We start from the raw sequence: 13,941 nt of genomic DNA, 5'->3' as shown, positions 1-13,941 counted from the left end.
TTCTTTGTGGAGAGGCATAACGGTAATTCTATGTAACCGTTGTGAATTGCGTCACTCCGTTATGTGACTAAAATAAAGACATTATTTCTTTGTTTTTTGTTCCCAAATCGTGAAGAAGAAAAAAATAGCGGCAAATAACCGGGGGGGGGGGGGGGGGGGGAGGGATTTGTACTTTTTTTCTCAACATCCAATCCCCCACCCCCCACCCCCCACCCCCCCCCCCCCCCCACCCTCCGCCTTAGAATTTTTTTTTTTATATAACTTTTTAAAACTTTTTTTAAAACTTTTTTTTTACTTTATTTTTTATTTTATTTAAAAAGGTAAAATTAACGTTCCCATCTTTGCTTTTAAACTATTTTTTTACAAGGAGGGGCCCGGACCCGTCAGCCCCTCCCCCCCCCCCCCGTGACTCCGCGCCTGCCCTTAGACGCAGAATTCTACTTGCTATTGGGGCCCTGTAACGTACTAGAGCGAAAATGTCGATCAATAATTTTAATATGGGAATAAAATCGTGTACGATAGTGTCAGAAAAGGTTAGGTAAGATTACACAAATTATTATTTCGCACTTTAATATAGATACAAATAGATTTTTTGAAAAAAATGTCAATAAGAGGTCCCACCGAGACTTGAACTCGGATCGCTGGATTCAAAGTCCAGAGTGCTAACCATTACACCATGGCACCGCGGATATCTAAGGAGGAATAATGCGGATTTTAACAGTTAAACCGCGGACTCCCTTGCAAGTGTGATCTTACAGTTATAATAATGCCTAAATTATATGGAGAAACAGATCTTTTGTGATTTAAATGATGATGCACTCCGACCCTCAATTTTACCAGCACCTATATAGTCATAAGGAAACATATGACATGAGAGTCTCAACTACATAGAAGTATCTACAAGTTTATCATTCATACATTTAAAACAAAACAACTAATTTGTTTGTTTGGGCTCAACGGGGGGGGGGGGGGGGGTAATGAACACTCCTTTTCCCTTAACATCCGCCACCTCCCCCCCCCCCCCACCACTCGAGCAAAATGAAATAGATGTCTCGTTTTAAATGCCTTTAATAATATGAATGATAAACTTGAAGATACTTTTATGCAGTTGAATCTCTCTCGTCGGAAACTGGTATAAAATTAAATATAAGTTTCCTCATGACTATGGAACTAATTTTGTACTCTTTTTTTTTTGGCCGGGGGAGGGGGGCGAGGGGCCATAGATAAAACTAAGTTAAAGGGTGTCTTCACAATTCTAAAACACTCCCCGCCAAGGGGGTGTTAATTTGAACACCTAAAACACTCCCTGTTTGCCAAGGGGAATGTTTGAACACCCAAAACACCCCTGGATATGCCAATGGCTATAGCATAATTATGCAAAGTAGCTTGACCTGGCCGCATCCCTCAACTCAGATACAATTATGAATAAGACAGCAGGACTTGCAGAGAAGAAAAGGAAAGGGGAGAGGGGAGAGAAGGAGCGTTGGTTTACTTTTAATACAATGAAACTATTATCTGCTGATTGAATACAGGTTCATTCATGGATGGATAAACGGTTAGGATAGGTCATGGAATCATTCTTACTTAATTCATGTCAATACCAGCCAATTGCACTCAACTCAACACAATGTGTATAATAAACATAATGCCTATTAACTTTTTACAAGCTGTTGGCATTATCTTATTCTTTTCTTCTTATTCTCCAATAAATTCGTCACTTTGTGTTTTATTTAGTTTGCTTCAACGTTCGGTCTGTCTTGTTCTCTTACATCTTAAACTGTCTGTATTCTTCTCTATTTTACCTTTTTTCCAAACGAGAATTAGTCCGGGATGGTATTACACAGTCTGAACCCTTTTTTTTTTATAAAACTTGTTATCAATAACAAGTTTCAATACATTACTGTTATAAGTTATGGCATATGATTGGCTGAGAGCAAGTTTGTAATAAAAATTTAACACTAGTTATTGATAAATTTTTTTATGAAACTAGGCCCTGCGGTGAATTAGAAAAAAGAAAAGAAAAATTGTGAAACAAAACTATATAATTATGCGGATTATTTCAATTCAAATCTTTATTCAACCTTTGAAAAGCAATTTACGATGACAATATGCAATATATAGTCAAGAAAGTGCTTTAGTGACCACCTGTCTACAAAGGCCACGTTTTTATTTCCCTTGAAAATAGTTTCTCATTGAAACATGTACTAAATGAACCCGTACATAAAGACCACCTGCCTATATACAAAGACCACTTTTCTCGTCTACCTTGGGTGGTCTTTACAGACAGGTTTCACTGTACAATAAGTAATGGTTAGGACCCCTAAGAAGCCGAATTCTGCTTGTAATCCCTGTAACAAACAAGAGAGAGAATATCGATTAATAATTTGTAGTGTGGGAATAAAATCATGTAGAGTAGATGTACGATAGTGACAGAATATGTTAGTTAAGATTACACAAATGATTATTTCACAATAAAATATAGACAAAAATAAGTAGTATTTTTGAAGGAAAAAAAAAATTAAGAGGTCCCACCGAGACTTGAACTCGGATCGCTGGATTCAAAGTCCAGAGTGCTAACCATTACACCATGGCACCGCGGATACCGAGTTGTGGGACAATAAGGGTACCAGTCTTAATCCGCGTTCTCGCCTTAGTCTGCAAGCACAAACCCTGGTCAGTCGTAAACGAGAGTCTGCACTATAAGACTACCATATGCCATGCACTGTAGCTGCTATTGACACAACCAGTAGGTAGCTGGGCTAGGCTTCTGTCAAAGCACAATGATTTCTTGATAAAGTGTCAAATTAGGGTCTGTGCTTGCAGACTAGACTCGCATGCAGGCGAGTCTAGTCTGCAAGCACAGACCCTAATGGCTGCATGTGAGATTTTACAGTTATATTACGTACATGTATTGAAAAACAGATCTTTTGTGAAGTAGATGATAATGCGCTCCTCCCCTCAATCATAGTAATCTTTAAATCAGTTCTCATTACATCGAACATAATTTTTTACTAGACTTAACCATATACTTCTGCTTTTCGTTATCTTTTTTCTTTTTTCTTGTTCTTTGTAAATAGTGTAAATAGTTCACTACACAATCTTTAGGAATGTTATTTGTCTTATTTCATATAAATTATTTGAAAGGTGTTGTAACGATTCAATCTCTATTTGCTTATGTTTCATCACCTTTGTGTGTTCATTCTTTAAACTTTACCAAGACTCTCAAGACACAATGATTTTTTGATAAAGTGTCAAATTAGGGTTTGTGCATCCAGACTAGCTGAAGCCTGCGTTGTGTGACGTGCCCCTTCCGCTGTTTCATAGACGATTGTTAGTCTGCAAGCACAAACCCTGGTCAGTCGTGAAAGAGAGTCTGCACTATAACACTGCCATAGGCCATGTACTAGGCCTATAGCTGCTCCGACACAGGTAGCTGGGCTAGGCTTCTCTCAAGGCACAATGATTTTTTGATAAAGTGTCAAATTAGGGTCTGTGCTTGCAGACTAGACGCTTTTCTCTTTTGCAGCCAACATCAAATTCTGTAGAACTTTGCAGGAATTGTATTTGTCATGTAGGCCTATGTCCTATCTGTGAAATGTAAACATTAGTAGTGTCCTATTATTCAAATTATGCAAGGAAACCCGTTTAACTCCTAGACTTCAGACAATATTGAGTGACTGACTGACATTTTGTTTTCTTCAATTGGTAATAATATACATAAAATGAGCTGTAGCAGCTGGTACGTGAGTATGTGTCTACACCAATAACCCACTACTTGTAATGGCTAAACTAACTGATCGAATCTTTGTGCAGCACAAAACAAAAAACCATTCGGTGAAAGGGTCTGAAAATCAGATTTTTACTTAGGTGATTGCAATAAATTAAGTCCATTCGACAACCAATGGTCGTTATTTTCACCCTAAAAGCCATTTTCAAACCCCTTCATTTTGAGGGAATTAGTTCTAAATTAATATTGTCTTTCAAATGCCGTTGGAATTAAACCTTTTCATTTTATGGCCTGCAAATAGGACATAGTACCTTAAAGGAAACCAAAACCTTCATACTAAGTTACTTTTATTGTAAAGTTTGAAAGATTTGAATAAAATCAGTGAAAATTTGAACAAAATCGGGCAAGGAATAAGAAAGTTAGAGCATTTTGAAATGACTAGTCACTAGAGGGCGGTATTCAATTTGATGCCATCATCTGTGAACAACTCTCCATGCCTTTTGTACATAAAATTTCACAATTTTTTTGTTTTCTTCGTATTTATTTGTGTTCTTGATCCGACTTCATAACATGTGGAGTAGAATATCATTTTGCATTCTATATCTTGCTTTCAGAGGAGTGCATTATCTCAATCACAAGAAAGAAGGAAAAACATGAAATTTGATGTACAAAAGGCATGGAGAGTTGACCACAGATGATGTCATCAAATTGAATACCGCCCTCTAGTGACTAGTCATTTCAAAAAGCTTTTACTTCCTTATTCCTTGCCCGATTTCGTTCAAATTTTCACTGATATTTTTCAAATATCTTAAACTTTACAATAAAAGTAACTTGGTATGAAGGTTTTGGTTTCCTTTAAGTGGAAAACACTCCGTCCCTCGGATGAGGACAATGGAGGCCCCGTGTAGAGGAGAGTCACTACCTTTGCACGTTAAGAACCCACTGCACTATTCGCATTAGTCTAGTTCTGGACCCTTTAAATGATTTTTTTTTTTTTTAATTCGCCGACTATAAGCGGAGTGATGGGGCGATCCTTAATGACGGCGCGCGCCATCACTCGGCTTAATGCTTATAGTCGGCAAATTAAAAAAAAAAATCATTAAAAGGGTTCAGAACTAGACTAATACGACTAGTGCAGTGGGTTCTTAACGTGCAAATCGATCCACTGACTCTATTTCCCCTGTGATCTTACGGTTTCTTACTTGGTACAGCCCATAGAGATATATACTTAATTAGTAGTTATATATCTCTATGGTACAGCCAGACTGACTGACAAGGATAGTCTATACTCAAGACTTCAGCATCAAAATAGAAGTCTAGCTAATCCCTCTGGCTAATCCCTATGGCTATTTGAGCCATAAGCTAATCTCATGACGCGCACACTTGTATTGATTGCGCGCTCCAACCATTGCGCTTGCTTAGCTAGCCTAGCCTAGCTATAGCTAGCCAAAATGCAGGCGATCGAGATACTTGTTCACATTTTCGACATGCGTGCTTTAATTCCCGGCCCTTGCTTATAATAGTAATACCTGGCTAAAAATAGGATGAGACTTTCACATTTTTGTCAACGGTGGACCTATCAAGCATGAAAATCGAATTTTCTTCATCATGACTTTGTAGGAGAATAATAATCGTTAAATATGTTACCCAGAATGGACGCCATTATAACAAGAAATTTCGTTATCATCCTAGCAGTATTCGTTTCTTTTATCGTCATCGTAAAGTGTTTACCAAAAGGGGAAGCTGATAAGGTTCAGGAGCGCGAGAAGGTGAGTGCCTACCACTCTCTTTCTTTATCTGTCTCTCGATCTCACTATCTCTCTCTCTTTCTGACTTCATGTCTTTTTCTCTATCTTTATTTTCTCGCAGGACTCCAAGGACTGTCAAACCATCTTCAGAATAGAAGAGGATACAATCACATTGCTCACGAGTTTACGTACCTCTCCCACTCTTTATGCCCCCACATCTCTCTCTCTATTTATCTCTCTCTCTCTCTCTCTCTCTCTGGGAGTAGATAATTATGTCTCGTCATCTCTGCCCTTCGGTCATTAGCTCCCCTTTTCTCTCTCTCTCTCTCTCTCTCTCTTCCCGCATGCATGTATCGGTCCTCTCAAGGACGTCGTTCCATTTCAAGAGGGCGGAGTTGCAAAAACTAGATGCGAAGCTTTGAAGCTCCATAGTTGAAGTACATTAATTAATTAAAAATGTTAACGATTTAAACATCTTCACCCCCTCTGTCCCTGCACTCCGCCATCCCTGTTCCTCTGATCTTCAACCTTGCATTTGAATATATATATTTTTGTTCTTGTTGTATTACAGAGACTAGCATCCACGCCCTGTTTCTCTCACTCCGACTGTCTCCGGACGCAGATCTGTGAGTGGAATCCAACTGTCGTCGAAGTGGTGGGAACCTGTGTCACTGCATCACTACATCACGGAAGATCAGATCAAAGATATCGAAATGATAGGGTATACATGCACATTGGAAATTTATAAAGACTCTCTTAATGCAAATAAATGGATCGAAATCATCAGACTACTTGGAAGTTGTAGGAGTCATAGTAAGGATCACTTGGTTTTGGAGTTAAATCCACTCTAACATTAATGATAGTGGAATCTATGCCTAAGAAGTGGTTCGAATTACTCTTTTGAGGGTGGATTGCACTTTTAGTCTGGGTTTTCACTCCATAATGATCTCTAATAGTAATAGTTTTATGCATGACTCCTGAAGAGTGGATTTCCACTTTTGCACATAAGAGAGAGAGAGAGGGAGAGAGAGATAGAAAGAATGAAACCATCTAAGACTGAAACAAATTGATAAGTACTATGAAAGAAAAGAAAAGTTGCCTGTATTTAGAGTTTATAGAGGCATTCTTGGTTAATGACAAATAGGAACCTGCATTACTCTGACTATACTCAAAAGATTGGTAGTTATATACTAGTCTAACTATTTATTTATTTATTTATTCATTTATTTCTAATCTTTTGTCAGGGTAGCCCATTCACTATGACTGAATCAAATTGTTATCATCCAGCATAATGGAAACGGGATAGAGGCCCATCTTGAATCCGAAGGGTCTTTGGAAAAAAAATATAGGGGAAAAAAGAAAGGGTTGATCATTTGTTATAATATTATTGTATTATTTATAACATGTTTTAATATTATTATATTATTCATTACATGTTATAGTATTATTATATTATACATGTTATAATATTATCCATTACATGTTATAATATTATAATATTATACATGTTATAATATTATTACATTATTGATCAAACCCTTTTTACCCTGGGTAACAAGAAATATTATTATTAACAATATTCCTTGTTTACCCAGGATAGCCTCATCAGTACTCAAACTATTCTCGCTGAGGGCCCTGTATTATACTTTCAAATTTACCGACAGGGGTGACTCGGAACAAAAATGTCCATTATAGATTCATAATTTTCCGACAATCTGTAAAACTAGGCGTCAGATATTCGATTTTGCCAAGAGATGTTTAAAAAGTCCAACCAACGATGATGAATAAATACAAGCGACGCCTTTGTACCTTCAAGTATTTTGTAGGCTTCCTACGTTCAGGAGCGCTCTTTAAAAAAAAAATGAATGAAAAATAACGCTCAACGAATTCTTATTGCTCTTGACAGCGAGCTGGTCGTACGAGAAGGAGAGTATTGGCCAACGACGTCGATGATGACAGAAAGGTGTCTCGGTCTCGTCAAGCCCTCGATTCGGAGCTGGATAGTGACGACCATCAGCATGATGATGACGGTGTAAGGCGGAGAAATGATTATCCTGATTATCCGAATGGAGAAGTCATGCCCAAGGTTAACACGAACAGGGGAAATGTAGAAGAGAAGGGAGAAATAATAGACCACTTCGGTGATTTTGAGAATGGTAGGTCATGACGGTTGACGTCAGTATGACGGTCTTGATGTCACAAATCTATTTAGAATTGCAATAGACAAAAATATGAAGAGTTTACTAATGAAGGATATTATGAGCGTCAAAAACTTCAAGAGTAAAGTACGCATTATCAAAGATATCTAGCTCTTCAATCTTGTCAAATTTTCTGATAATCTGATAGCAAATTAATGCATCGCTAGTCCATTTTGTCCTTTGAATTTTTTGTAATTTTCATAGCTGTAACGCCATATACATTGTAATCTATAATTATCTCTATACCGTGCGAGTCAAAAAAAAAGTTTACACATAGCACTCACGCAAACAACGCCTCCTGTTCATCCAAGCGTGAACACATACCCCACAAAAATGATACCAAATGATTTGGGATAAAACACTCTTTTAAAAGATGTATAATAATTTACTGTTCGCAGATGATTCTTAAAGTAATTGGCAATTTTCTAGGTGTAAACTATTTTTTGACTTACACTGTATATAGGCCTCTATAATATCGACATGCATTCATCTACCTATCTATGTATCCGTCTATCTGACTTGTACCCTCCCATTTTGGACTAATTTTTGTTTTTAATTTTTAAAAGACAAACAGAATATGAAGTCGCAAGTGACACGTCGTCTTCCTCAGGCTTCATACCCACTTCATCACAAGCTTCCTGTTCAAAATGACAAGGACATCAATCACGAAGATGAAATCGTGATTGATCACTTCGACGAGAAAGGACTACCCGTCGTCGTCATAACAGAAGACAATCGTGATCAGCATGCCGAAATCGACACCAGCAAAGACTTCTACGTTTTCGGTGAAGAAGTTGGCGATAACATCCCCGACGCCAAAGCAAAAACTGAAAGCATCGTCTACGACTACGTTGACGGTTCGGACGTTTACGATGCCGGTGACGATGATGAAGGGGAGGGAGAGGAGGTGGTTATCGACTTGAAAGGGGGAAAGATTCATCCGGGAATCCAGACAATTTTCAGTAACCCTTGGGGCATTCAGCCAATTAAAACGATACCGAGACCTGTTGATGACATGGTGGATGATGACGACGAGGAGTACCTCAATGACGATGTCCAAGTGTATGGAGTTGGAGATCATCAGCAGGTGGAACCTAGATTTCGGCATTTAGGTAAATGCCTTTATCAGATATGAAACACACTGCATATAGTGTTAACCCTTTTCTCTATCGCTATCGTTAGTGTGTTGCTTTTACAGGCAAAAGTTATATGGGCATTTTGCTGGTCCATAATAATTATAGGGTACAATGAATGAATGGAAGCATGCAAAATTACATCGTATGTAAATTCCCCCACTAATTTGGTGTGCTTTAAATTCCAGTCCGGTTGTCATTTTGACAGGATCACGGGCATAGGCCTTTAATGATGTTTTTTTTTTTTCAAAGTGCAAAATACCCTCCTGAGCAATACTTGTGATTACCTTACTTTACATAATTATGTAATACGTATCGATTTTCCACCTATTTTTGGTTTTTACAATTTTCTATTTTTCTGAATTTTCTCTCCCTCACCCCCCCCCCCCCCCCCCCTCTCTCTCTCTCTCTCTCTCTCTCTTTCTCTCTCTCTATATATCTTCAGATCTGACCGGTATGGCCATCGAAACGGATGTCGGAGTCGACCAGTTCGGTGATCGTCAACCCGCACCTCGTTTGACATCAGCTTACCACACGGGCATCGCGTTGCCTGGACTTCTGACCAAAGATTTAGACGCACACAACTACTAATAAGAGAAAATGTTGAATAATATATGGAGGAAAAAAGTAGGCCTTATAATTTTCAGGAAAGCAAAATGTCATTGCACTCGATTGATGTCCAAGAAATCGGTGAAGAGTTTATAGTCAAAGACAAAAATAATAATTTTTAGAAAAAGATCGAATTGTTTGCCTCAGTTATTGATGGGGCATTAAGTAGGCATCTCTTGCTCGTATTTAATTATTAGGCGGTGTCACACAGAAAAATCCCTTTAAAAAAAGGGGGAGAATTTTCTTGCTTCGTTAGAGGATTTGTAATGGGATAATTGATGACAGACAGCAATTAAGAGGATAACTAAAATCCGGAGTTTTGGCCTCTGTGTGACACCGTTTAATTGTTTATTGGGAGTTTTGTGCGACAAGGCACAGGTGATAAGTCTGCAATAATCCAACCTCCTCTAGGATGTGATGTTGACTAGGAGGAAAAGAAATTCTGATGCAATGATGGGAAATAAACAGAACCACTTCTTATTAAAGAATAATTAAATTCATTATGCTTAGTCACATAATCCTAATCTACTTCAGTCTATCTCTGTTAATAAATTCGGCCATCCCGTTCACTCGAACACTTAAATTAAATTCACTTATATTGTTTATAATAACGTAAGAAAACTTCTGTATTGCGATATTCTGAAGGATTTCTATGTCAAAGTATATATATATATATATATATATATATAAAACTTTTCAACAAATTTCCAATATTAGACAATAAATTAAAATTAAAATTAAACATTAGACATTCACGCCCTTCTTTTCTTTCTTTTTTTTTTCTCCTTCAGAAGTCATAAAATGATAGACACGTTGTCACTCTCCAGACTAGTTCATTACATTTCATTGACCACAATTTGCAGGCCAAACCGGCCATATATTCCTCCGGAAATTCACACAGATATGATTTTTTTTTTTTTAATTACATTTTCATATTCGCTCACTCTCTTTATATATGGGTCCGTCCAGAAAGTTGGGGCACTTTTTGTAACATACCAGAAGTGAGAAACTATGTCTCCTATCAACTGTAACAATGTTTGATCAAATTGAGTTTTGCATAAAAAGCATAGCCAACTATCTTCAGAAGTGCTCAAGCTTCATGGTTAATCAATATTATGGACCCAAAGTTTATCTAATGTTATATGAATATGGTGTCCATGTAACGCTGGTAAAAAGAGAAATGTGTATTGAGCAAAGATTTTGAAGAAAAGCAACTGGAACGATTCTGGCAGGGCAGTACTATATATATTCATTGCATGAAAATCTTCAACAGATAATTTCATCTTCCATGTATATTGTAAAAGATCTCATACCTTTCCTTACATGGACACCGTCATATTTTTTGCCCCAACTTTATGGAATGACCTGTGTATGTGTCTCTCTCCACCTCTCTGCAACTTTCGATGAGACAACCGTTACATATCAAAACACAACCATTTTTTTTTGTTAAAGAGACATATTTTATAAATTGATATCTTGGCTGCTTATCCACAATAATATTTCAATCCTGCTACAAAATTTCCAAAAACAAACAGCAATTAAAATCAATCAAACATGGTAGTAAGATAAATTTTGGTGAAAGACACAAGATAATGGAAACATTGCATGATCTTCTTACACTGAGCAGTATTTTTCAACTGCTAATTTTAACTAATAGCTTCAACTTATAATTCTTGTAAAAAAAATGACCTATGTGCATTTAATTCAATGTGCATGTACCTAACGATGTGCTATTGTAAAGAAAAGTATTTAAAAGAAACTGGCTCATTTTTAATTTTGATTAAATCATTCGAAAATATGTCAGAAAAACTGATGATTTTATATCACGTGCAATTTACATAGAGAATACCAATATTCATTTATTGATCTGGTTTTCATTCATAAATTTTGCCAATTTACACAGATAAACTGCAATGATTGAATTATTATAATCACCTGTAAGTAATTTTTTTTAATAGACTTTGTGCTTAAGCTGCAATGATTGTCACATCTCTATTAGTATCGTATCTAACTGTTTGACCCAACATATATAAATATTCTATTTCTTAATCTGAGAATTAACCTTCCACATTTACATCTATTAGTATCGTATCTAATTGTTTGACCCAACATATATAAATATTCTATTTCTTAATCTGAGAATTTAACCTTCCACATTTATATAATACACCAATATTACATACAAAACTATATATAGAATACTCATTTATACACACTGGAAGGGAGAATAATCATGTTGTGCAAGAAATAACATTTCATATTCTTTTAAAATAAAACTGACACCTTTTGAATGCATACTAGTATATAATTTTTAGATAAGTAGAATTTATCACTCATATTACTTAATCCATACACAGAAAGTTATTTTGACTGATAAATCAAATTGGTCAGTATTTTAACAGATTTCTAACAAGGTTTTGGGATCTTAAGGTATATAATAATTTTTAAAAAGGTATTTTTATTTCATTCACACCCTTCACACTATGTGCATCAAGCTAACTTATGGAAATACGGCATAAAAATGTCGACCTACACTCTAAAGATATACACACAAGATTCATGGAAAACATTCATTCTGCTAAAAATTACAATCTGCATAATGCAACTAAAACATGAAGGTCACATAAACATTCAAAGAAGAACAAAGGCAGGGGAATACCTTACAGACCTTACCAATATACCATCTGCATATATATGAACACAGTGTACACACCTGTGTTCAATACAATAACACAGCCATAATATTAAGATACTTGATTCTTGAAACAATGTTTACACTATTTACTAAGAAGAGCCAGAACTTTACTTCCCTGCACAACATACATCAGATCAGAGTCAAACTTAACCAGGCAGGCTGACTAACATAAATCACAGTCTCAAAGGATATATCACATTAACCCTTGACCGTTTGGGGATAATTATGATTCACTCCTACGGCCCTGCAAATGTCCTTCACGGTCCGTCCAAAGCAGGGTGTTCCAAGTTGGAACATTAACTGAAAGGTGACAATTGACCGAAACTACAGTCAATGGACAGATAAGGACAATGCTTTATTAATTGCATTCAGTATGCGTAATAACCTATGCTTGCTCTGAAAAATTGCCAGATACACTTTCTCCTTTCTCAAGACTGAGCAAGTTAGAAAAGTACATACTGTACAATATCATATGTGAACTTAATTTTATTTGTTGCATGACACGTTAGCTCATTTGTAAACATATCAGTACCATAAAATTTAAGACATCACATTTAAAGGCATGCATTTCTTTTTTATCATACACTTTGGACTTGTTCAAAAAAATTGTTTAAAGAATTTAAAGCGAGCAAGAAAAAATGAAGGATCGGTTTTCTTCAATAAAAAAACAATGGAATGTAGTTGAGGTCAATATCGCAAAATAGCTCATGATTCACAATTAATGTAATTTCTAATCATCGTTTAGGTTAAAGGATAAACATCTCTTCACCAAAGTTATATGCATGCACACTAGAGTATGTTAGCCCAAGACTGATGTATTGTAGTCAATGGATTCTTATGATTCACTTAATCTTAATAAATACTCAACTTTACACAGTTTAATACAGTTTACCGTAGTTCCTCGATTTTATGTAAATACACATGTACAGACAGACATCTTGCGATTTTCTATTTTTTTTTTAAAGTAGCCCATCTCACACAGCAAGCATCTGGTACGTCATGTGAAAGAATAAACAAAAGGATTCCACAGTCCATTGTATGATACAGACAGAGCTAATTGGAGTGTAAGAATCATAAAGCAGATCAAGTACATCAAAACTTATTGCTCTATTTTTTATTTATTTTTTTAATATTTTTTAAACAGAAGCAGATGGTAAATATCAAGATATCTATCTACAACACACACACACAATGCAGATAGTACTGAAAATACCATGCTTCTATAGCCGCACAAAATGTTCAGTGTATAGAACCAGAAACATAGTTCATATATGGAACAAAAAGTGAGAAGAGAATGGACCAAGAATCCTACCACGGTGATACATGTACATGCAAATCAATTGCATCCCTTGAAGAACCCTAGTGCACTGTGCTCACCTTAGGACCTTGTTTCAACAAACTTGTTTTTTTTAACGATTGTTTACAAATAACAAGATGCAATAAATCATATTCTAAGCTTATACCAGGGCCCTGTCTCACAAAGATTTGAGAATACCCAGAATAAAACTGAAAACCCAATCAATCACATGACAGTAGAATAAGTATTACCTGTAAACAGAATTAGATGAATTGCAACTCTTCATATAATGATGCTATATTTCAAATGCAACAAAGCAACAATGCAGACAATGTATGAAATTAATCTGAGCTGAACATACGTCTGATACACAAATAAATCCAGGAGTGTTAAAGCCCCACTGCACTACTTATAGCTACTTGCACTAACAATGCATAATCGGTGCCTGTTGGTCCCCCATGATCCTCTTTTTCTTATGTTAATTGAGAGCTGATTTGATGAGATAACCACCTGTCAGTGACCTTGCAGGGAGGT

At 36.3% G+C, this 13,941-nt stretch overlaps 1 protein-coding gene and 3 non-coding genes across 4 annotated transcripts; 1 reads left to right on the top strand and 3 right to left on the bottom strand.

The window, feature by feature from the left end:
- Positions 1–612: 612 nt before the first annotated feature.
- TRNAQ-UUG lies at positions 613–684 on the bottom strand. Its single transcript has one exon. It is a non-coding gene; the product is annotated as a tRNA-Gln (tRNA).
- A 1,839-nt stretch (positions 685–2,523) lies between these two features.
- Positions 2,524–2,595, bottom strand: TRNAQ-UUG. The gene has a single exon. It is a non-coding gene; the product is annotated as a tRNA-Gln (tRNA).
- Positions 2,596–5,215: 2,620 nt separating this feature from the next.
- LOC105442719 lies at positions 5,216–9,680 on the top strand. Its single transcript, XM_011675111.2, has 5 exons — positions 5,216–5,496; positions 6,047–6,196; positions 7,382–7,631; positions 8,240–8,785; positions 9,252–9,680. The coding sequence occupies exons 1-5, from the start codon at positions 5,368–5,370 to the stop codon at positions 9,395–9,397; spliced, it is 1,221 nt and encodes a 406-aa protein (XP_011673413.2). The 5' UTR covers positions 5,216–5,367; the 3' UTR covers positions 9,398–9,680.
- A 1,171-nt stretch (positions 9,681–10,851) lies between these two features.
- Positions 10,852–13,871, bottom strand: LOC100893846. The gene is made up of 2 exons (XR_004066771.1): positions 11,564–13,871; positions 10,852–11,477 (listed from the first exon to the last, which is right to left on the bottom strand). It is a non-coding gene; the product is annotated as an uncharacterized LOC100893846 (transcript).
- Positions 13,872–13,941: the final 70 nt, after the last annotated feature.

The sequence above is a fragment of the Strongylocentrotus purpuratus genome, unplaced genomic scaffold, assembly GCF_000002235.5.
Source record: "Strongylocentrotus purpuratus isolate Spur 01 unplaced genomic scaffold, Spur_5.0 spur5_scaffold_6, whole genome shotgun sequence".
NCBI lineage: Eukaryota > Metazoa > Echinodermata > Echinoidea > Camarodonta > Strongylocentrotidae > Strongylocentrotus > Strongylocentrotus purpuratus.
The sequence above is the reverse complement of the archived record's forward strand: the minus strand, read 5'-3'. Positions and strand labels throughout refer to the sequence as shown.

What these genes read in the sequence shown, in the direction of transcription:
- LOC105442719 (XM_011675111.2), top strand. Translation starts at nt 5,368, where the DNA reads ATGTTACCCAGAATGGACGCCATTATAACAAGAAATTTCGTTATCATC. An exon ending in AAAGATATCGAAATGATAGG is followed by an intron (nt 6,197 to 7,381) that starts GTATACATGCAC and finishes TGCTCTTGACAG; the next exon opens with CGAGCTGGTCGTACGAGAAG. An exon ending in CTTCGGTGATTTTGAGAATG is followed by an intron (nt 7,632 to 8,239) that starts GTAGGTCATGAC and finishes AATTTTTAAAAG; the next exon opens with ACAAACAGAATATGAAGTCG.